At 38.5% G+C, this 24,591-nt stretch overlaps 1 protein-coding gene across 1 annotated transcript in view; it reads right to left on the bottom strand.

Moving 5' to 3' along the window:
- Positions 1–24,591, bottom strand: part of MIPEP (mitochondrial intermediate peptidase) — a 77,655-nt gene that overhangs the window by 49,222 nt on the left and 3,842 nt on the right. The window contains exons 3-10 of the mRNA XM_074146408.1: positions 24,122–24,210; positions 22,062–22,148; positions 21,103–21,166; positions 19,171–19,353; positions 15,008–15,164; positions 14,526–14,574; positions 13,825–13,885; positions 13,099–13,151 (exon numbers count right to left, since the gene is read on the bottom strand). Coding sequence (XP_074002509.1) covers positions 13,099–13,151; positions 13,825–13,885; positions 14,526–14,574; positions 15,008–15,164; positions 19,171–19,353; positions 21,103–21,166; positions 22,062–22,148; positions 24,122–24,210 — 743 coding nt within the window. The remainder of the gene's footprint in view (positions 1–13,098; positions 13,152–13,824; positions 13,886–14,525; positions 14,575–15,007; positions 15,165–19,170; positions 19,354–21,102; positions 21,167–22,061; positions 22,149–24,121; positions 24,211–24,591) is intronic.

The following is a 24,591-nucleotide window of genomic DNA, read 5'->3' as shown; positions in this document are numbered from 1 at the left end:
GGCAGGGAGGTTGGAACTAGATGATCTTTAAGGTCCCTTCCAACTCTAACCATTCTATGACTATCCTTTTTTTTTAAAAAATTACATTTATTTCAAAATAAATTAAGTATTAAATAGTAGGTAGTGATACTCTTTTTTGTATAGCTAAATAATTACATGAAAAAATGGACAATATTATACACCACTTTTAGTCCCAATTCAGCCTTGAGTTGAGTAGTAACCTGGAGCTACGTCTCCTCAGAGCCAATTCAGATGAGCAGCATTTATTAGTTCTGGCTCTACCTCAACCGTGCTCATCCCACACTGGTTTCTGCAGAGCCACTCAAATTTACCATACCTTGGTTTAGGTTCCAGAAAGTTTTATTAATCCAGGTGCAGCACAAAACCCAGCTACAACAGTATCTCAGAACCAAGGAAGTAATACAGACACGCTCAAGTAGTTTCATAAGTAGGTTGCATGAGGGATCTTTGCAGAGCTTTTTGCAAAAGAGCTCATTTCAATCAGCCCTGCCAAAGCTATGCTGACCATGTGCAAAACCCATCTAGTACCTTCACATCCTCCTCCCCCCAGACATCCAGTATCATCTCAGGGTTTCCCTGCCATTTCCCCCCTGTTAACTGGGAGAAGAAAGCTGACTGTACAACATATTTCAAGAAAGAACCTATATGATACAATACTACAAACACACACTTCAGTAAATCAGAATTTTCCTCCACCAACAGCTCACAGTCATGGCCAACCATCAGATTATCACAGTTGCAAGAAATTAAAACATGTAACTCCTACCAGGGAGTTCAGCTGCAGGAAAAGAGACTATAAAAATGGTAAGAAAGTCAAGAACAGTACCCTTGAAAACACTTCATGAAATTAAGACACATTTACACAGGAAGCAAGAAAAATTAAAAGAAGTATGATATCAAGAGAGACCAGATTGCTCAAAATTTTCTGAAGAGCAGAATTTTTTTCTGATGGACCAGCTAATCCTGGAAACCGTTTCCAAGTACATGGAAGACAAGAAAGTCATCAGGAGTAGTCAGCATGGATTCTCCAAGGACAAGTCATGCTTGACCAACTTGACAAACAACTGGCATGGCAGACAAGGGGAGAGCAGTGCACACCATCTACCTGGACTTCCGTAAGGCCTTTGACAATGTCTCCCATAGATCTTCACAGAGAAGCTGTCCATGTATGGGCCGGATGAGCAGACAGGGAGGTGGACTGAAAACTGGCTCAATGGCCAGGCCCAGAGGGAGGTGATCAGTGCCACAAAGTCTATTTGGAGACCAGTGACTAGCAGTGTACTCCAAAGGTCAATACTGGGTCCAGTCCTGTTTAACATCTTCAGTAATCACCTGGATGATGGGGCAGAGTGTACCCTCAGCACGTTTGCTGATGATACCAGACTGGGCGGACTGGCTGATATGCCAAGGGGTAATGCTGCCATCCAGAGGGAACTTGACAGGCTGAAGAAATGAGTTGACAGGAACCTCCCGAAGTCAAATAAGAATTGCAAAGTCCTGCACCTGGGGAGGAACAACTCCAGGCACCAACATATATTGGGGGCCACCCAGCAAGAAAGCTGCTTTGCAGGAAAGCACCTGGGGGTCCTCGTGGACACCAAGTTGAACATAACCAATAAGAGTGCCCTTGAGACAAAGAAGGCAAATGGCATCCTGGGCTGCATTAGGCAAAGTACTGCCAGCAGGACAAGGGAGGTGACCCTTCCCCTCTACTCCGCACTGGTGAGGCCACACCTGGAATGCTGTGTCCGGTGCTGGGCTCCTCAGTACAAGACAGACATGGACATACTGGAGAGAATCCAACAAGGGCCATGATGATGATGAAGGGACTGGAGCATCTCTTCTATCAGGGAAGGCTGAGAAAGCTGGGACTGTTCGATCTGGAGAAGAGAAGGCTCAGGGGGATCATATTAATGAGCATAAATACCTGGAAGGAGGGTGCAAAGAGGACGGAGCCAGGCTCTTGTTAGTGGTGCCCAGTGACAGAACTAGAGACAATGGGCACAAACTGAAACACAGGAGGTTGCCTCTGCACATCAAGAAACACTTTTTCCCTGTGTAGGTGACAAAACACTGGCAGAGATTGCCCAGGAAGGTTGTGAAGTCTCCATCTTTGGAGATGCTCACAAGGCTCCTGGACATGGTCCTGGGCAACTTGCTCTAGGTGGCCTTGCTTCAGCAGGGCGGTTGGACTCCAGAGGTCCCTTCCAACTTCAACTGTTCTGTGACTCTATAAAGATGTCATTTGGAGGTTACGACCAAGACCATGCAGCAGTCCAGTTTTATCAGAGGAGAACATTTCATACTAACTGCAAAGAATTACCACACTCAGTTGAAACACTAGATTAATGTGGTTGCTGGGGAGCAGAGGAAAACAACTCTGAAACTACTTCATGTTTTATTTCGTTTTTGTCAAAAATGCAGATACATACTAGCAGGAGATCGCAGTGATATTTCTTCAGGGATAGAAGAGGTGATGTTAATGTACTACAGGGAGAAGACAAGTGCCCATTTCCTTTCTCAGCACTCAAACGTGCACTATCCCCATGAACTTACCCCGTGATGAAAAGGATGGGGAGAAGGCTTTCTTATAAGTATTTTGTAATACACTCTCACTATCCAAAGTGGGGGAAAAAATCAGTCTGTAATGGTTTTGTCTTTTGGAAAAGCACGATACTTATCCACCCACACATGGAAACAGCAATAACAGACTATACTGGCTTAAGGCAGACTCCCCAGGGGAACCAGTCCCCTACCCTGGGTAATGTTTGAAGATGTCACAATCTTGACATTTTGAGTACAATGAGGTCCTGATTAAACAACCACTTTAATAATAACTACACAAAGTTTATGTCAGTCACTTCTGGTAGAACAGTGTCAGGATCAAACCTCTCCCACATTTAATGAAAGATGTGTGTTAATATTCCTCTTGCCAACGGAAAATTGCAAAAAAGTTTTGAAAAACAACATTTTTTACACAGGACGCAAAAAAAAAAAATGTTTCTAGTTCTGATTTCACTTATTTCTCCATTTCCGCCTTGCTTCTACACCAGTGTACAAAGATTGAAGATACTGAAAAATCCTCAAATAGCACCAGTGTCTTATGACACAAGACTGATATTTAAATTACTTTTGGACAATCCTGACAGCAGTCAGTGGTGGTTATCATACCCTAAGTTATCTGGCATCCATAGTTCGTTTGTTTGTTTGCTAGCCATTGCAATGTCATAGGAGTTACAAAGAAATGGTTAAAATACAGTAATATAAAGCAATTTCACAATCAGATGATAATAATCAATAATACACTTCAAAATTAGTATCAGGTACTGAAAAAAAGCTACTGCTCCAGGAAGTGGGTAGTGCGTCTTCAAAAATCTTCAATCTTTCTCTAATACCAGTCCATAAGCAGTAATCATTCCAGACACCAAAACACAGATTTGATTCACAAGCTTTGAATTTGGTCCTGTCTCATACATGAACTCTCTTGTCACAAATCAAGTAAGACCTACTATCACTGAAGAAAGCCTAACCCAAAACTTGCCCAGATTCCAGGAAAACTTTCTCTTTGGGCTTATTTAGGAATAAAAATTAGCCAAATCCTCAGCTATCTGAAGCTACTGTCCTATAACCAAAACCCCAGTTCCTGGAATTATTATTCATAGATGATCTTGCCTTTCAGTGGCAAGAGCAAGCGCATGACTGACACTTTTCTGAGCCCCCACCTTCAAGATTTAATGCTACTCACTGCAGAATAAAGGTGTAACACTAGATAAGATTAGAGGACAATAGGGAAAAGGGAAGAAATTAATTTAAAAGACTTGAATCTTTCCCAAAAAAAGAATACTCAATGAGCAGAACAGGAAATCCTACAATCTCTACTAGATCTGTAAAAATGAAATCTGGCTGGAGGGTGTGGGTGGAAAAGTGTTTGGAAGAGTTCACAGGCAAACTACATGCTCCCTTATTGAAGATTCTTGCTCGATTCCAGGCATCAAACAGTAGCAGCCATTAGCAACTTCATTGTTTCCAGATGACAGGAAAAAATATCTGTTTGCTACCAAATGCTTACCCAACCTCAGTTACTCACAGCTTTGTCACCTTAGTGAAACTGCAAGAACCCAACATTTCCCAGGCACGGTATTTCAGTGTTCAAATTCATGCTAATCCGAAACACCGTAGCACAATTTCTTGGCAGCAATGGGGACTATGACTGTGACAGCAAGCCGAACTTCTCTCCTCTCAGCCCTTTGAATGAAATTTCTAATACTGTTCAAGGGGCTTGGGTTGTATCTTCAAAACACTCTCCAACTGGGCCAGATTACCTAAAACACCACATAAAACTCGGGGATGAAGACTTTTATCAATACACTCCCTTAACACTTTAAACTGCCCCGTAACAAAGATCTAGCTTGTCTGTGTAGGATGCAGAGCCTTTTTGAGGGCTGATCCAAGAGTGGAAAATTAATTTCTCCTGAAGCTAAAGGGGAACTCAAAGTTCACCACCTTCTATCCCAGGTGTATGCTGTTTCTTTGATCATTTTTTTCAAATGGGAAACTAAGAGTATTTGAAAATGCACACAAAAGCCTCCCAACAAAACAAGGCATTCCACTGCATATTACTTCTCTACTGATAGAATTAAAAGACAAAAACTTTAGTTAATTAATTAACTGATAGTGACCGACTCTACATAAAAAAAACAGTGTTTCCTAAGTACTACAGCTTAGCCTGCCCTTGAACTGCTCACTGGTCAGAGCAAAGCAATCTTCATAATCTAGATGTTAATAACTGCTGATGACCCCACTGTGCATACAATTATTTTTATTCTATTACATGTTAAAGTAGCAGCCATTCTAAGAATCACCTTATGCATGATTTTCAAGCTGTTATCAACTGTGGGCTTAGACAGCTGTCTAGCTTTGTTCCTTCTATTTAAAACAAATAGTAAAAAAAAAATCAAACAAAACTGCAAGAAACATCTGCTTTAATATTAGCACACTCTTTCTGGTCACTCTTTGGCAAGCTGCCTCTACATTTATTCAGCCAACTTACAATTTTTATCTCCGACGGGAAATACATTCAAGTATTTTTGGGAAAAGAAATCAGAAAGGAAGTTATTACAACCCATACTGAACTACACTAACAGGCATTCTGCTACCAGTAAAATTTCTGCTAAGGGTTACTGCTACTAGCAAGAAAGGTTAATGTTCTGGAGGCAGACAGCTAAAATCTGTGTTGGAAACCAAGTGGAGCTCCATTTGGCGACAGCAACTGCAAGAAGTGCCTGAAGACAGGTTTTCTTGTATGCTGTAATTGGCAGCTTGCTTGCTGCTCCAGCTGAGGAGACAGGCAGAATTCAATGAGGAGGAGGATGCACATGGCAACTAGTGTCACTAGCAGAACACTGTACTGCTGTCTCCAAAGCTGGCAAATACATGGAAACATGGTTACAGCACTTCCTAAGGAAGAAAAAGGATTTAGGTCAGCTAAGCAAGCCAGGAGAAGAATCAAACATACCCTTTCACTTAAAATGTGAGTTCTGGGCCCCAGCAAGGTGACTCAAAGTGCTTCAAATAGGCACCTAGGATGCCTACGTCACCAAAGGCAGACATAAATAAAATATGCCACTCTTAGGCTCAGCAAGGTACCAGCCACAGCCAACTAGCAGAAGTCTTCAGCTCAGCTATCAGCTCTTGCTCCTCTCTGTAGCTTAGGCTTCTCCGACTGGACTGCATGTTGTATACCTGAATCCCAAGAAGATGAACAGCACAGTCTTTTCTATTGGAAGATGCCTCTGAAAATGCAGGCAAAGGAGACAGAAGAATGGTCGTCTGATAAATTGCAACAGAACTTTGCAGAGAACAACATACTCCAATTAAAAAGATTTCTTACCACAGAACCTTTCTTCTGGGGTATCTGAGGTCAAAAAAACAGGTATGTGTTGATTTTTGATACTTGCAGTGCTACAAAAAGCTTTCCCAACTACGCTTGAACTCAAGTGCATAAATTTTCTTATGCCCTTCCGTGAAATTTAAAGGATCTGAATGCGCTTCTGGAAGAGCAGGAAAAGGAAATACCAAATTTCTATCCGTTACATATGCACCAGAAAACACAATTATTAATCTAAAAGAAGACTTCCTGAAATCAAGAAGGCATTTTTACATGACTAGATATAAAAAAAAAAAAAAGACTGCTTTTAGTTTACATGTATCATATTACATTTATGTAAAAAATATAGGACGCCAAAATATAAATCTCACTTTGAACAAATCAGAAACAGCAACAACAAATACATACATGAAGTCCTCTACTGTGGAAAAGAATATTTTTCTGTGTCAAACTTTCAGTTAGATAATTTGACTTAAAAACAAAAATCAAGAATTTAAAGTAGTCTCTTTTATTGTATTATTAACGTTTGCTATAACCTTAAACTCTTCTGTTGTTCCTGTAGAATTGCATAACTCATATGCTCAAATGTCCAAAACTGTGAAAGACTGAGAAGCACAAAAATGAACAAAAGAAGTTTCTTCTGCTTTCATTTTGTCTTAAAACATATTCCAATAACTTATTTCACTCTGAACATCTGATTTCAAATGCCAAAGTATTTATATTTATAACAAAGCCCAGGAAAGAATGAAAAATTTTTTATGTACTCTATGTCAGAATGTGAGCTCAGAAACTTTACAAAGAGAAATCTCAGCACTCTCCTAAAGAAAGTAGAAATATCAAAGAAAACAGTAGTTTCTTTGATGTAAATTCCTGCTTTGTATTAAAGTATAAACTACGTTAAAAAACCCAGACACCTTACTTTTACAGTATGCAGCCCAGCACTATTTTTAAAAGAAGAACTGTAGCCAAACCAATTTAAAAACCAATTTTAAAAAGAAGTTAACTGACACAATGAGGTTTGGTTATTCTTCAAGAACAGCAGGCTTCAAACAAAAAGGCTGTGTCCCTCTGAAGAACAAAGATGTAGTATGTCATTATAAATAATTATTTCTAAGCTTGTATGACTTCACTGAGTCTAAATAAAATGCAGACTTCTAAAATCACTTTCATTTAAGCTGTATATTTGGAAGGAAACTAAGACTGTTTTGTGTAGCATGACTTTATTCTATTAAGAATGCTTTTTATAAATTTGGACATTAGGGATATTTGAGTAAGGATCACTGCTCTTCAGACCATGAGCTTTCAGACTCTTAACAATTGCAAATTAGCTGTTTGGCAAGAATTCTTATCAGTGGCTATTAAATGTAGTCCCTGATATATCCTGATGGTTTTAAGGTGGTTTTTTTAAGAAAAATTACTATCCTGTTGACCTCCACGAAAATATAGAACATTAAGTTAACTATCTCTAATAAAACAGATTCTCTCAAAACTTTCAAAGAAACTTGAAAAAATCCTGTTAGTGGAAGATAAAAGTGAGACGAACCCCTCAGGTTAACTTAAAGAGATCAAGACAAGGAAAACCCCTTCCAATTTTCATTACATGCCAGACTCTGAAATTTAATTCTTTACCTGAAGGGAGACTCTTAACCATGATTTATAGAAGACTCTGGATTTCTTAAAAATAATAATAATAATAATAATAATAGAAAGTCTTTGTACTCTCATCAACCATAAACTAGCACCTGTATCTCACATTCCTTTTTTCTTTCAGTTAATTGTACTTCAGAGAATATTTTGGAGGAGGTCAGGGGGTAATTCAGAATATTGGTTTGGTATTGACACCGTATGCAACTTTTAAATTTGATTTTGTTTTCAAATCCACAACAATTTCTTTGTCCTTTCACAATGTTTTGAATAAAGAAATAATTCTTGAAACTTGAATTCTGCTTCACAGCAAGCCTTTTCTATAACTTTCGGGTTTCCTCTAAAAAGCTTGGTCCACTAGCTTAGTGACTGCTAAGTTAAATGGACTTTTTGCACTTGCATTAGTTGATTTAATAAAAGGCATTTCTTCCCTTGCTTACAAACAGATAGTTATAGAAAATCTTCCTTCTCTATGAGCACTTTGGTTGAAACATTTCCTGGTTCTTTTTAAATTTTGAATTATTTTTCCACTTCAGCTTTCAATTTGAACAGAGTGACAGTTTTCTCACATATTCCACAAACGGTCTGGGCTATTTTTCCATATGGTGTTTCCAACATAGAACACTCTTTTGTAAAACTAAAAATAATTTAACAAAGAGCAGCTACAAATGAGTTTGTTTACAAGTACCTTGCAAACCTCAACATTAGTTTCAGCTTTTAGCAACTTTAGAAACATTCAGTGATGTTCAGACACCTTGGTGTTGTCCCCTACCCCTCTGAAAAACCAGAAGTGCTGCCCACTCTCCCCTGAAGCCCACAGCCTATGTATAGTCCCAGCAAGAAAGGAAATGAGCTATTCCTATTTTCTGCTCAGCTAGTCACCCCAAGATCCAAAACGCCTCCAGTTGCTGTGATGGCTTCTCTTTTCAACACAGCAGGAAACTGGCTTATTTTGGCATTGATTTGTTCATCCCCAAGGACAGTCTTATTTGTTTCTGCAGTCCCAATGAGACAGACCAGCACAGTGTGCAATACCCAGCTAGCACATCCCAGTTGCATTTGAATAAAATCTGTGACATCTTGGCAAAAACCCCAACAGTGAGTTATAGCCAGCAAAGTCAACCCAGCCTGGCAAGCACCAAAGGTTAGGGAAACACACCAAATATACTAAGCTCATCACTTATAGTTCTGCACCTCCGTCAGAACTGGCTTAGGCACAGTCAAACCCACTTTCAAGACAAACAGCTGACCTCAAAAGGTCTTTTCCAGAGTTTTGGGGTTTTTTTATGACCCAGAAGAAGTCAGCAAGGCTACTACATCTTTGCAAAATCAGGGCCCTAAGAATTATTTATATCTGCAGCTGCACTTACTGCACTTACTGAGAAGTAATAGGATTTAATTAATACTATGGTACTTGCCTGCACTAAAACTCAACAATATTATTTTTATAATGCACATATTAGACATATTCTTACTTGCTAGAGGCTGAAGCATGTTCTAGCATTCACTGTTTTATTACCCTTCGTCTGCCAAAATTCTTGAGGTTCTCCTAATTACTCTATCTTCTTTTAAGATACTACTGCCATGAATTTCAGACTTTTGTCTCCAGTTTCTCTTAAATGTACATTTATACTGACATCTATTTTCTCTGCCACTTAAACTTCAGCTACAGAAACATTACAGTGTTGTAAGTGTGGGTTTCAAGCCAGAGAGGCTACTTAACGTAATTTTTTTTAAAAAAAGTAAACTATCCTGTTACCATCAATGGGAGACTTACACTTTTGAAGTACGATCAAGTTTCAAGGGAAAAGACTTGGTAAAAGCTGACAGAAACAAAATTATTGTGGATAAGTTTACAGAAAAAAAAGTGTACCCTGTGAATTAAGTCTAGAGCTCCTTCTGCTGTTCAACTACCAAAACAGCAGAAAAGGTCAGGAACAACTACAGAGCAGAGTGAAAATAAAGGAAACCTGATAATGACAACAAATGTCATTAAAATCCAATAGTCCAAACGCATATGAATATCCTAAATTATTCAGAAGTAAATATCCAGCTCTTAAAACTAATTATGAGGAATCTAACGAAGGATTTGTTTCCTTCGTCCTGTTCTAATATGGGATAAGCATATATTTAGAATATAAAATATATAAATACATTTAAAATATACAACATGCAGATATAAAACAGACACATTAAAAATATATCATGAGTTTCAGAGTCATTTGAGACAATTTGATGTAGCTGTCAAAATCTGGAGAACTAAAGAGGAAGTAAAAGATCACATCTGGATTGTCTACTTTTTACTCACATTTCTGTTTGCAAAGATGGTCGTATAGAATAGGAAAATAGGAAACGGTTAACCTTTTTCAACAGACACAGACACTGTCCCATCTAATATTTCTTGCACCAGGATATGTGGCATACTGGAACGTTGCTAAGTTCCTTAATCAAGAACTAAACCCCAGTAGTCTCTTTCTTTATATCTAGGTTTGTAAAGATGTTCTGCATCTTATGTACCTAGGAAACTATGGTTCTGTACTCAGCTGCAGCCACAGTGACAATAGCAGTCCAAAAGAGATACCCAAGAGCATACATTTGCTTCCTGTTCAACACAAACATTTTACTAAGCAAAAAAACCTCAGAAATTGCTAACAATACAGAAATCCACCACACAAACTACTACTGTGTCTCAAAACATGATAGACAAAAATGGAAGCTATGCTCTGTGTACAGCGCTATTATAAATATGACCATGGCATTTCTGTAAAAGACGTAAAGCTAAAAGTAAATTTATTCCAAAAAAGATAAAACCTTGAAGAACAAAATAATTAATCTACTAAACAAAGAATACTAAGAATGGGAGAAATGCATGGCAGGTAAATATATCTTGTTTGAAAACATATTTTGTCATTCCATGTTGCAAAAATACAAAATAAAGTAGGATACAATAAGTAAAAATTAAATTAAACATTTATTTCTCTTATAAATAAATAAATAAAATGAAACACAACACAAGTGGAAAAAAAAAACCCAAACAAACAGATAGTATAAATTATCTTCCCAAGGGAAAAAAGAAATCAAGGAAAGCAACATCACTTTTCCCTAAAGACGTAATTTAATACTATAAGATAATTGGCTCAGTTAGAAAAAGAGTAACAACAAATAGCTAAAAGTCAAACTCCCATCAGTATCAAATTTTGTGACGGATATGGTTCCCATCTTCCGGTTACGGAAGTGTTGAACTGAACATACCATAGCATCCAAGGGGCATTCAAGAAAGGATGTGGTCAAACAGAGTTAAGTAGCAAACATAAAGGATAGTGGATTCACATTAACATAAATAATTAAATGGCAAATAGAACATGTTTAGGGCACAGGGATTACAAGGTATATTCCTGTCCTCTGCTGCTGTATGAATACTCTCCGACTCCTGCCTAGTTTCAGTCATAAAGCACAGCCACTGATACTTTGCAGTGGAGAAGTGAGTTTTCACTTTTCAGAGCGGATTACCCATTACCCTGTACCCTGTTCATTACCTCCAATATGGGCAGAATGAATACAAAGCGTTGTTGAGACACTGTCAGATCAAAAACTTTTCCCAAAGACAGACCACTATACAGAAAGCAGGACAGTGAAAGACCAAAGTCCTTGTGTTTTAGTGAAACACTGCGGTGCACGATAGAGAGGAAAACTGCTTTTCCCTCCTTGCCTGTATACCTGCCAGAAAAAAATACTCCTGCCCAACCTGCAGGGAGAAAAAGGTTGGGCCCCAATCCTGCCCTGTAATCAGGGAGGCCCTACATAGCTTTACAAGATTCCTCACGCTCATCCAGCTGCCAGACTTGGTGCCTGAATAAATAAAAAAAAAAGATACATTGCCAGTGTCTTGGTCTGTTTTTCCTGCTGCTCTCCCTTCATAAAGCTACCATGCAATTCTTAACTTTATCAGGTCCTTTACAAAGTCCCACTAGGAAAGGAAATATTTTTCTTTCTAGCGCCAAAACAAACAGAGTAATCTATTTGTGATCATCAGCAACTTAATTACAATATGGTTAGCTTCATGAGATGATCTAAGAAGGACAATAAGACAGTATAAGAAGACACTCCTCCAGGAGGAGAAAAAAACCAAACACAGAGCCTTCTACACCTAATGCTCTAACCCTTATGGGACACTCTAATTCCGAAAACAAGGAAAGCAGACACTGTAGGAAATGTAGAAAATAAATAGGATATGTAGACAATAAATTTCAGCAGCATTTGACAGCACTGTTAGGCACGGTGTATCAGAATGCAATTCTTGCTGTTTTGAATACGCTACACAAGCAAGGTAAAGGAGGTTTGTAAACTACAAGATAGGATCTTGAAGGAGTATGACAGCGCTCTTCCACAGATTGCTATTCACCACCGCGAAAATAGGATTTGGAGGTAGATGGACCTTGACTCTCCTCCAGTATAACCACTACTTTATTTACACTTTCATGGAAGCCTGTCTGCTACCTGCCCAGTTTAAAACAGAAGCAGCCACTGCCAGCGTGGCACAAACACACAATCCACACGTACACTGTGGAGTGCTGCGTGCTCCAGTATTAGCTACTGGGAGCAGACCCAGTAACTGGACACCCCTCGCTCCCCTTGCACCGCAAGTTCTACACACCCAGGATATGAGCTGCTGCTCATAAAACTACTGCCTCAGTAACAAAGTAAAACAGAACAGCAGGGCCAACTGCTGGCAACCCTTCCATGCCATGTCTGTACGACCATAGCTTTCTCATCCAGAGTTAACTACTGCTTTAATCAGATACATCCAGTCTAAGCTTGTTTAAAAAAACAAAAACCTACAAATCTGCAGTGAAGGAAGATTTTTTCTCCCCCTATTCTGAGAGAAGCACAACTTTAAATTATCTTTTCCAACACAAACCCAAAAGGTCACCACTGCTGATCTAATAAAGGCAACAAGCAGGGCTCATGTCTTTAAGAGCTGGCATCTCATTATGTGCAAAGGTCTCATGCACTATTTAAGTCAGTATAGAGGATTTATTTCCCAGCCTTTGCAGGAGAGATGAGAATGAACTCTATCCATAAACAGTGAAGATCTACTCAAGAAGTTGCTATTTCAAGTCTGTAGAAAGGGATGCTAGCTGCATGCTCAGTAAGAAGTACAATACCGTTAAAATATGAAGAGGAGTTGCATTGTATTCAGTCATCGAAATTTATTTTTAAATGTTACTGCAACTCAGATAAGAACTACAAGCAAAACAGGAATTTTCTAGCTGTTCTGAAACCATTTCATCCTTTTATATCTTCAAAGAGGGCCAATACTTCTCCATAAAACAACAAAGGAGCCAAAAACTTCTACAGGCATTCCAGCAGTAACTAAGAAATATTACAAAAAAACTGCCCCGCCAGATACTCTTTATTTTTTCATAGTTAAATACATCTTCAAAGAAGGAAATCCTGTTTACATTGAAGACTTTCTTTATCCTTATTGCAAGAAATGAAATAAAAGACACTCATTTACATTAGAATCATGAACATAAGGAGCTTACCTCTCAGCACGAAGGACGCCACTGTAGTATGGATGATCCCACGGCATCAGCTTCTGAAAGAGAATTCCAGCTTATAATTACAATGATGGCCAACAAGTGAACCCAAAGTAAAAGTTTTGTTTCCTTTGAATACTTTTGCAGTTTCGACAAGTCACAGAAATTTAAAACATAATGGCAAACATTCAGTGCTAAAAACAGCATTGAAACATTCAGTGCTAAAAACATCATTAGAAATAGCATCTTAACCTGAAACCTTTTTTTAACATTTGCTTATTCAAATGTATAATGGGACATCATACCAGTTTTCAAGAAATACACTCAATTCAAATAAAAAGATAAACCTAGTTATGTACAGAATTAGGATACATACACTACAGTATGCAAACTGGACAAGCATCTAACCTAAAGTCCAGTCTTTAGTTTTCAAATGAGTCTATTAACTAATTCAAAACAAAGCAATACTCACTTTCACTACTTTACGTTTCAGTTATCTCAGTATCATTTTGTATAAACCAACAGCTATCTCACACTCAATGCTTGGTTTTAACACAAATACCAACTAAGCAGTCAAAAAGCATTTGAAGCCAGAAGACAGAAAGTTTCTCTTCCTAATTATACTACATGTTGTACACTAAAACAGTTAATTTTTCTTGTAGAACAGGTTAGCTTATACTATATTTTTAAAAAGAAACAAAACAGAAAACCACACATGAAAATTTAACTTACTGAATTGTGGGGGTTCAGCTTAATTTTCATCTTTGTCATCATTTCAAAATCTTTTTGAGTTCTGAAAAATATTTTTATGATGAAATTGTTAATGAAAGATTTTTGAGCAATGGAATAGAGTATACAGTAATACTCCATCCTAACAAAATGCCCATTGTCAGAGACTGATAGTGCAGTACAAAATAGCAATCCTAAATACTATGGCAAAAGAACTTTTCCATTCTGCTTCTGTCATTCAGGTACCTTCAAACCAAGTCCCTCTTGCTCTGGTTGCACACCTCTAAAGCTTTTTCTTTCTTAAAATACACCACATTTACACACAGTGATGAAACCATTTTGTGCTCTTGGAAGTAAGAAGGACAAACAGGGGAATCTCCTTATAGATGTAAAATATATGGAGTTGTGTGTACGGAGAGAAGATCAGGAGAGGTGTTCTTCAACACTTGTCTTGGTCTTCTCATTTGCTGTTGCCTGCATTTCTTGGCACATGACTTGTTGCATTCAGTTCTGGGTGTTCTCTGATCATAGACACAAAATTTATTCCAAGCCAACAGCTTCCCTCAAAACTCTGAGAAAGTCTTGCTTTTTGTTTCATCACAGCATATAAATAAGCAGCACTGACTGACTTATTAGTGCTCAAGTCCCTCTATTCTTGAAATAAAGAGTATGGTTAGAAAAATAGCTTAGTGAGACAGACGTACCTTTTAGACAACTGGTCAGAAAGCTTCTCCAGAAACCGTGTTACTGTTTCTAGAAGTAAAATGGGGGGAGGGGGAGGAGGAAAGAGTGATTTCTTCCCTTAAAAGATGTTAAGTTTACATCAAAACATTCCAAACAAAACAAGAACATGGTTCTTTTAGAACAACAAACTGCTCCATTGACCCCTGTGCCACCATTTCAAAAGATTTTAGTACCACATTTATTTTGTTACATGCTGGGATAGTGTCAACTCCATAATCTAAGGAGTGAGCGCTGATTCTGAACAAAAACACTAGTTCTTCCTCAGTGAGTATTGCCATTTATAGAAGGCACGAGTACTGCATACAGCAAAAGGTAACTGCAATAAGATACCCCACTGGAAGAAATAAGTGCAAACTTGGCAAGAAAAACTAACAACTTTTGACCTCATACCTAACATAGTGCATTTGATTTCTCTGTATGTCCTTCCACACATGCCTTATACCTGGAGTTTCGGCCATTGTTCCCTGAAGAGCCCTGTGGGCAAAGGTGTCGTAGCCAACCAGCTGTGCCAGACTGTTTCGGCTAGCAAGCAATTCTTCTAAACGGCTCAACTGCTCAGCATTTGGGTAAAGAAAAATCTTGTAAGCAGCTTCTCGCACCTAATTATTAAAATTATTTAAAAAAAAAAAAAGGGTCACATTACAACAGTGCCATCTTTAAGGGAAACAAGTGATGCAATTGAAGATCTGGCATTACAGCTATGTTTCACTGATATTGTTGGGAAAAAGCCTAAAGCCTTTTAACAATAGTAATTAAGACTGCCAGACAATTACTGCTCTCTGATCCATTAAAGATGGAATGAGGAAATGCAATGAGACAACCTAACAGATCAGGACTGCCAAAAGGGGTCCTGTTCTCTAGTCCTGTCAACAGTCTCCTCTTTGCTTATTGCCTCCTTCCTTCTGCCAACATCTGTGCTTCTCAGACCACTCTGTGGGCTGTCTTAACTCACTAAAACTTCTGAAAATAAACCCAAAAGAAAGCCAAATTGTTCTCTGCATGTCAGTTAAGCTGGCTTATGGAAGGATCTGATAAGAACCAGACACAGGGTCAGGGGAGAAAAAAAAAGAGGAAGAGAAAAGCCTTATTTCTTTTGAAGTAGCAAACTATTAGTCCGCCCATCTGCCCACAGACAATAAGTCTTTCTCCTATTTCTAGTTTGGGGGTTTTTATAACTCTCAAAAAAAAATAAATCACCTTGAGCCTCAGAAAATTTGGTAAAATGCTTTTTATGTTTCACACACCAATTGAAGTTAATCTTTATTTTGTACATAGGGAATAGGCTTAAGAAATCCAGCAACAACTTATGCTTGTCTTCATTTGAAATAAGCTTCTCTCTTGGATCACATATCCAACAGGAATGCAGATCCTGGGATTATAAAAAATGTGACTACGATAATTCACAAGTCGTTTCGTACCTGTTCCATTTCACCAGGCTTTCATTTTAAAAAAAGCAAATAAAGTAAGTGAGATGATTCCCCTTCCTTGAACACAGTTCAGCAGTGTGTCTTTCCAGCAAAGGCCAACAGCTTACTAGCTTTATTGGAAAGACTACAGCCATTTGGTCTGTGGATGTGATTGCTTCCCTCTCTTGGTACTGTCCAGATTATATTTGGAGCACAATGTCCAGATTTGGGTTCCCCAGGACAAGAAAGACACTGACATACTGGAGTGGGTTGTGCATAGGTCCACCAAGATGTTTGGGGGCTGAAGCACATGATATAGAATGGAGGCCGAGAGCTTGGTTTGTCCAGCCTAAAGAAGAAAAAGCTCAAAGATCTTAATCTTTACTACTCAGCAGTAGGGCACAGAGAACGTGCAGCCAGACTCTTCTTGGAGGTGCAGAGCAAGAGGAGAAGATGTAAGAGACACAAGATGAAAGAAGAAAAATTCCAATTTGATATCAGGAAAAAAAAACCAATAGTGAGGGTGGTCAAACAGGCTGCCCAGAGAAGTAACTGAATCTCCATCCTTGGAGAGTGTTCAAAACTCAACTCAACATGTCACTCAGAAACCTGATCTACTCAATCCTGCTCTGAACGGGATCAGACTCAAATTGACAAGCTCCAGAGGTCCCTTCCAACCTGTATTATATAATTTCCAAAGAGCCTCTCCAAAGATCTGACTTGGAGAGCTGCATTCTTTAATTGATATATTACTTATAGCTTCAGTAGCAATTCTACGGATCACCCTATTTTCAGGACAAGAGTTTATAGATGATACACAATGAGTGCTGTTCCTTTATTTACATCCTATCAGTGCCATAATTTAATTCATTTTTAATGTCTTACAGAAAATAAACATTACAGCTTGAATTCTACCACAGTTAGCTTTTCTTTTTCATGACAAACAAGATTTCAAAGTCACTTCAATTATTTAACTATACAGGAAGTGAAAACAGAACACTCGAGTGTTGTAATATACTTGACTCATATCTAAAAGACTAAGGAACCACTGTCACATATCAAAGAGTCTAAATTAATTTTAAATTTATAAAATCTAAATTAATTATTTTTAGAATAGCATCATCAGTAATAACTAAAATAAAATCACTGAGGATAATTCAGGACAGATGAGACCTCAGGAGGTCTCTAACCCAACCTCCTGCACAAAGCAGGATCAGCTATGAGGTAAGACCAAGTTGCACAAAGCTTTTTCCAGTCAGGTCCTGAAACCCTGCACAGATGGAGAGACAGCATGAGCTCTCTGTTTCGCTTCTTGTATATCCTCATCAGGAAAATCTCCAATGGGCATTTCTCACCTCAACTTGTGCCTGTTGCCGCTTGTCCTCCTGTCATGCACCACTGTGAAGAGTCTGGCTCTATCTTCTCCATGACACCTTTGTAGGTACTGGCAGACTGCTGTCAGGGTCCCCCAACGAGACCTCTGCTACAGGGTGAACAAGCCCAGATCCCTCAGCCTCTCCTCATGGTGCAAGCACTCCAGTTCCTGGTCACCTGTGTGGCCTCCATTGAAGTCACTCCTAAAGAATGATGAGTAAAGGGCTCTAATCTCTTCCCTCAGTCTCTGGCTCTGCCCCTGTTCATGCAGTTCAGGATGCTGTTGGCCTTCTTAGCTGTCAGGGTCGCTGCTGGCTCATGCTCAGCTTGCTGCCCACCAACCCTCTGGGCCTTTTCCACGTATCAGACCCAGCCAGGCAGTCCCAGCCTGTACTATTGCCAGGAAATCTCCTTTTCCAGGTGCAGGACTTCACATTTGTCCTTCTTGAATTACAGAAGGTTCCTACTGGACCATTCTCTCAGCTTCTAGGCCACTCTGAATGTCAGTCCTACCCTTCTGCGTATCCATTGTTCCTCCCAATTGCAGGTATCACCTGCAAATCTGGTAGGTAAGCACCCTGTCACCTTCTATAGGTCATTGATAAAGATGTTAAACATAACAGGTCCCAGGACAGACCCCTGCAACACTTTTCTCATTACCAGCCTTACAGTAGAGTACAACATTTCAATCGCTACCCTCTGAGTCTGATCATGAAATGAGGTATTTTACCTATCTGGTTGTCCACCAACCCAGACTGTAATCTCCTGACTTGGATTGCTCCATTAATCTTCCTAGGGATCAAAGTGAAGCTAAGTTGCCTGTAGTTGCCCAGTTTGGTGGGTTTTGGCCTTTCTGAAGATGGGTGGAACATATTCTACCAGTCATGTAAGTTCTTTCCTGATCTCCACAGCTTACCAAAGACAGCAGGACTTTCAAGGACAACAGCCAGTTCTCCCTGGACCCTTGGATGCAGCCTGTCTGGTCCCAAGGACTTGTACAGGTCAAGTTCTCTCAAACTGGATCTTCATCTATTGCTGGTTGTTCTCTTTGTACCCTCTCACTAAGCACAGTGGGCTGGGGGAACTCATTGGTGAACATGAGGCAAAGAAAGCAATCAGTATTTCAGCCTTATCTGTGTCTGCTGCCACTAAGTCACCCAGCGTAAGCACTGAGCCCATCTTTTCCTCATCCAGCCTTTTAGTACTAATGCAGCAGTAGATACTCTTCTTGTTGCCTTTGATGTCCCTTGCAAGTCTCAACTGCATTTGAGCTTTGGCCTTCCTGATATCATCCTTACATGTACAGGTAATATTTCTAAATTCCTCCCTTGTATCTTGTACCTGCTTCCATCCCGTCTGCTACCTTTTGGAGATGAAGCTTTGTCATAAGTTCCCTTGCAAAGCCTGACTCCTGATTATATGTGCTTGGCTTTCTAAATACCAAGATGCGCCACTACTGAGTATCTTAGTATCCTCATGTGGTTGGAAGATACTATCTTTAAAGAACTGCCAGCTTTCCTGAGCTCCTTTACCTTTCAGAGCTGCATCCCATGGGATCCCACCTCCCAGTTTACTGAATAAGCTGAAGTCTGCTTGCCTGAAATCCAGGGTCTGCATTCTGTCCCTCTTCTTCCTCAACCCATTCAAGATCTTCACCTCATAGCTGCTACAGCCAAGGCTGCCATTGATTATTATGTTCTAGAACAGTTTTTCCTTGTTAGCCATAACATCGCCATGAACTACATGCATTTGCCTCAGTAACAATTAAAGTAACTGATATGCACTTTTGCTGTAGAGTATGCCAAAGCAAACAGGGAATACACACCAGATCATCGGGACAATCAGCATGCAGACCAGCAACTTGTAAGTGATTGCCTTCAGCTGTAAAATTATACCGAATATGCTCTGGCAAAACATGTTTGTCAATCTTGTTGGGCAAGTGAGCTCCTGTCAGAAATTCATTACATAAATCCAATATTCTGACGTTGAGGTTGACTGCTTTTTTACGCTGTAAGAAAAATAAAGTACAAAATACAGAGTATCTTCAGAGATAGTACAAGCAGAACTCTAAAACCTAAGGGACTTTTCCAGAAATTAAGCAGAAAATACAACATTTGAGATTAGACCTGCAGTATCAACACAATCCTAATGTAGGGCTAAAGTCAACAAGATTGGCTGCTCATACAGATCTATAATTTCATAGAGAATTGAAATTTGAAAGAAAATGCCTATGTTTCTGCAGTAGGAAAATGTACAGTGGAGTTTAGGTAGAATTTACATAAGCTTTACTAAGCTGCTTGGAAAGCATTTATAAAACTATGCCTAATATGATTGCTATGTAAAACACAGAGGAGAAAAAAAGAAGCATCATTGAGATGGATAAATCCTACTAGCATCCTGAAATAGATACAGTATCACAGTTCTCCTGTTACTGTTTGTACTGCACTATTTTCTGGAGACTACAGGGCGGTTTTGGTATTTCAACATTTCCCTGAGGAGTTTGTGATGTAGGTTTTAACACCATCATTACAGTACTTCACATGTTTAACCTTACTGTAAGATTTGCTTGCTTCAGTGAACTTGAGATATGCTCTCTGTTGCCTGTGGGTTCATAGCTCAAAAGAAAAGGCTGAGGACATACACAACAGAGTCTGAAGAATGCCAAAACCTGCAGATCTCGGTCCTCTCATTCCACCTCTACTCTTCAAAACATATCTTTTGAATTTTATTTTAAAAAGCAAAAATTCTTTGTAGCAGAAGAAAATTTCAACTTATGATACTGAAGGATATCTAAAGTCTGAAATAAGAATTGAAAAGACTGAGCAGCTAGCAATAGAAGGAATAGGCAGGGGAGGAAGAAGAAAACGTGCAAAATGGGCAAGTGAAATTTTAACTGAAAGGGGATGAAGCACCATAGAACCAATAGTCAAATCAGAGGTAAAACCCGGAGTTCAAGTTTCAGAGTTGTTCTTTGTACAAAGCAATTGTAAAAATATATTCTAGAAGCATTTTCCAGGTCACAAAACACCATCACAACCATGACCTTCAGAGTAACTTTACCACCTAAATCCAGTAAAAGAACCTTTGTACAGATCTTTTTGGAGGGGATGACTCAAATAAACAAGATAGTAACTTTATACAGGGCCACGAGCTATGAACAGACATCCAACAGAGCACCCATACCACAAAGCATGGTGAAAGCAGATAGTTTTGGCAAATTCATCACTAACTGCTGCAAAAGCGTGTAAAAGCTCCAAGAGATGTAATCAGACCGTGCCCAGACATTCACTTGTGCACAAAATTTACAACTTGTGGTTATGTGAGCACCAAAGGAGAGCCTGGACACACACCTGATCCCTTATAAAACACTCTACTTGATTAACCTGTCATCACAGTGCGCAGAGTGCTGCTTTCCCCTCTCTGTAAATAAGTTGTTCAAGACAGTTAAGCACTTATTTTAAATATCTGATGAAGACACCAATCAAAGGAAGCAGGTTCACAGGTCTTGCTTATGACTCTTCAGAACAGACAAAGGAATGATGAGGGCCAAACTGGGAAGAACAACCAATAAATATCTAAAACAACATTAAAAACCACACTTCAGAAGTGATTTAAAATAGAAAAAAATAGCAACTTTTGAGAAGACAAAATTCCTCAGAGGACATACTGAATCACATGCTTCATGTTCCACACGTTTCATTATCTGATCTTTGGTGGTCAGGCAAATTTCTATTCATATATTATAGCCAAAAATTACCTTTTCTTCATCCAAATGAATGCCACTGATCTCAAAATCAAACATAAAAAGTTCTGCCACTCGCCTAAAAATACAGTAAATCCCCGTTAAAACAGCCTCATTTGATAGCAAGCATAATTTCTTAACAGATTTCGCCCACAGTAGTTATTTAGGTTTGATCTCTTTTACAGAGAATAACAATACTCATATAACTGTGTTGTTATTATGGACACAGACTTCCTATGTTTTAGGTCCTTAACAGTGAAATAGGATTTTTCCTTTGGAGTTATTTTAGTCTTCTGCATTGAAAATATCCTTCAAAATGCCACTACATTTATCTAGATGTTTAACCAATTTGTGCAAATCACCATTTTAATTTGACACTTCATTTATTCTAACAGATCAGAAAAAGGCCTCTTCAAGTCTAACATCCTTGATTGTGGGGAAAGAAGGAAGTAACTTACTCAAACAAACTCAAACATGTCTAACCATGTTAGCGAAGAAATAGTTCAAAACTATAACTGAATAAGCAGCTAATAAAGCATTTTACAGCAATTGTAAAGTTTTAAATAAATACTGATTATCTGATTTTTAAAGATAAACATAAGTTTCTATAAACGGAAATCAAGTTACATTCTGTTCCCAACTTTTACTGCTAAAAACACCAATACATACACCACAGTGCAGCACCTCATTCTAATCAAAATGGTGTTAAGTACTCTTTTTGTTTGTTTTTGCAGATCTCAGTTATTCAGCTTAAATATGTCTGTGCTCTAGTCACAGAGACATCCTCCAAGACTACAAAACTACAAACTTCCTAACTCGTATGCAGGTAATTTAGTAGTGACTAATAAATTAGTAACAGTGATGTGGTGTATTTTCCAGTTGTATTAATTAATTTAACAAAACACAAAATATAAGCTAAATAAGGAATAATATATACTATCTAAAAATCTAGATCAATAAGCATTGATAAGTACCTGGTTTCTGGATCTAGGGAACTCATAACAACTTCATCAGCTAGCAGACGTCGCAAACTTTGACACAGTTCAACATCTGTATTTAATCTGGAAAAATACAGAGTAAAAGAATTACACATTAACAACAAACACTAATATTTCAGTCTCTTGGTATTACTTATTCAAAGGCAGAGCTTTATATTTATTGAAACAACATTAAAATAAAATTTGTACACATAGAATGTGGAGACAAGCTGGCACGGAAACAGGTCTTGTGCATCCAATAGGAAAATACTTCTGTATGGCGTTTTGTGGCAAATATGAGCAAGTCTAAGACTGACAGGTTATTTTTTACGCACAAAGATAATCATGGCAAGAGCATAAAGGTGGAATAACTGCTTTCTAACCCTTATTTTAAAGGATTACTGTGTGGGAATCACAGTGGGAAATGAAACACACACATACACATCAGTGTAGCTGTGGTGGGCAGCAGCCCTCAGTCTGACAGTCTTGAGCAATAACTTCTTCAATCAGCTGAGATGCAGGAAGCCTCTGCAGCCCCATTTGTAAACCAAATTTAATAATTACCAATACCCAATTTAGAGACAGAAGACTACATTGCATCATGCCTGTACTTCAGCAAAGGCTCTGTAGACAGGGTGCTAAATAAGAAGCCCAGCACTGTGTCAAAAAGTGGCTAAAAGCAGATACCTATTGTTACTAGTTCCTAAGGGAAACCATTTGCCCATGAAAATGAACACTCAACAAGAGCTAGTTTTGAGCATTTACAATAGTTTATGAACCTCTCAGATTAACTTGTGAATACTTTCTTCTTTTTACAAATTTTAAATCTGAAGTTGTATTCAGATATTAAAGTCATATTGTTATAGATGGTGTGCTCAGTCTAAGTCTTGAAAAATCCAGCTTGAAGTGAAAGATTTCACAAACACGCTGGCAAGTTCAAAGCAACAATTTCTGCAGAATTTGATCTCAGAATTCTCTTTTTAGCCAGCCATGTTAGTCACAAGGCTCACTAAACAAACTCATGCACTCCTGTCCTCCTTAGGGTGCAAAATGCTTCACTGCCTCTGCATCTTACTGTGGGACACCAGGTCAACCACTCACTGCCTCCACTGTTACCAGGAATCCTGAGGGAAGCAGCAGACTCCCAGTCACATTCACAGTACAGCTTGGTAAAGCTTTCGCTTAAGAAGGCTACTCCTGATGCCACAGGAAGGGAAGATACTGAAAGGATGCTGTATTTGGAACTTTCCACCTTCTCAGCAGCAAGAGCAGAAGAAATGCAAATCAATTCACTGTAGTCAAGGACCAGAGAGGTCACTTTCACGATTTAGGTTTTAAGATATTGAAGAAAAAAAAAAAAAAAGCAACAAAAAAGGACACAAAGAAGAGCCAATCTTCATAAACAGGGGTCTTAAAGAACGTTTTCTGTGAAATGGAGTTTTAAATAAAGCACAAGCATGCCAGGGTAGACCAGGCATTTATCACAGCCCTACACAGACACATCCTCAAACACTCATTTTAACGGGAGACTGTACTTTCCTCTTTCACTTATCGCACTCACTGGCTGGAATTCAAGGGATCAGCAAAGCAGGAGAAAAACTGTTGTGAAACATAGAACCGTTTAGAATCATAGGATCATTTAGGTTGGAAAAGACCTTTACAATCATTGAGTCCAACCGTTGACAGCTTATGTAACAGCTTATATCTTAAAAACAAATTAGCATTTTGCACATATGCTTTACAACAGCTAGTTAACTGTCACAAGTCATAGACAAACATAGCTTTGAGTCTTTGGTGGGTTTCTGTAACATGGAGTCAAGTGGTAACTTAAAAACTGTTCAGAACATAAATTGAAACTAAAATAGAATAACCTTTCATAAGAAAGCTAAATCCTTAAATATCTGTAACAGCAAGACTGACACTTTGTTCTCACGTGCAGATCCTTCCTACATATTTTTTTTCTTGATTGCTGTTTTCATAGATGATCATACAGTAGTTTTTTTAAAGATGCACATAGAAATAAAATAAAATAAAAAAAAAAAAAGAAGAAAACATACTTCTCTACTACAGTACCAATATTCCTGCAAGCTTCTTCAGCAGCTTCTCTGAATGCAAAGTCAGGATGGGCAATTTTCACAAAATCAGCCTGACATAGAAGAAAACAGTAAGGTAAAAAAAAAAATTTAAAAAAATCTTGAATTATATACAAAGTTGTATTCAAGTAGTTCCACTTACATTAACATTTATTTCTACAGTTCTGTGCAACTTATTTGCAGAATTTGCTTTTTTTTTTCCTAAAAAGTAAAGCTTATCGGAAAACTGTGCTGACAACTATTAAACCAGACAGTGAATGTGTCTTTCAGAAAAATATCTTTAATCCATACCCATCTTTAAAACATTTTTAGTACACATGTATCCTAGAGTCCTTACAACACAGAGATACTCCAATGGATTAAAAATGTTTTGTAATAACATTTAAAAACTAAAATTCTCAATTAAGAAGAAAGCACACCACCAAACGTGTGTA

Source organism: Numenius arquata, chromosome 1 (assembly GCF_964106895.1).
Source record: "Numenius arquata chromosome 1, bNumArq3.hap1.1, whole genome shotgun sequence".
Classification (NCBI taxonomy): Eukaryota; Metazoa; Chordata; class Aves; order Charadriiformes; family Scolopacidae; genus Numenius; species Numenius arquata.
This window is presented reverse-complemented; position numbering and strand designations above follow the sequence as displayed.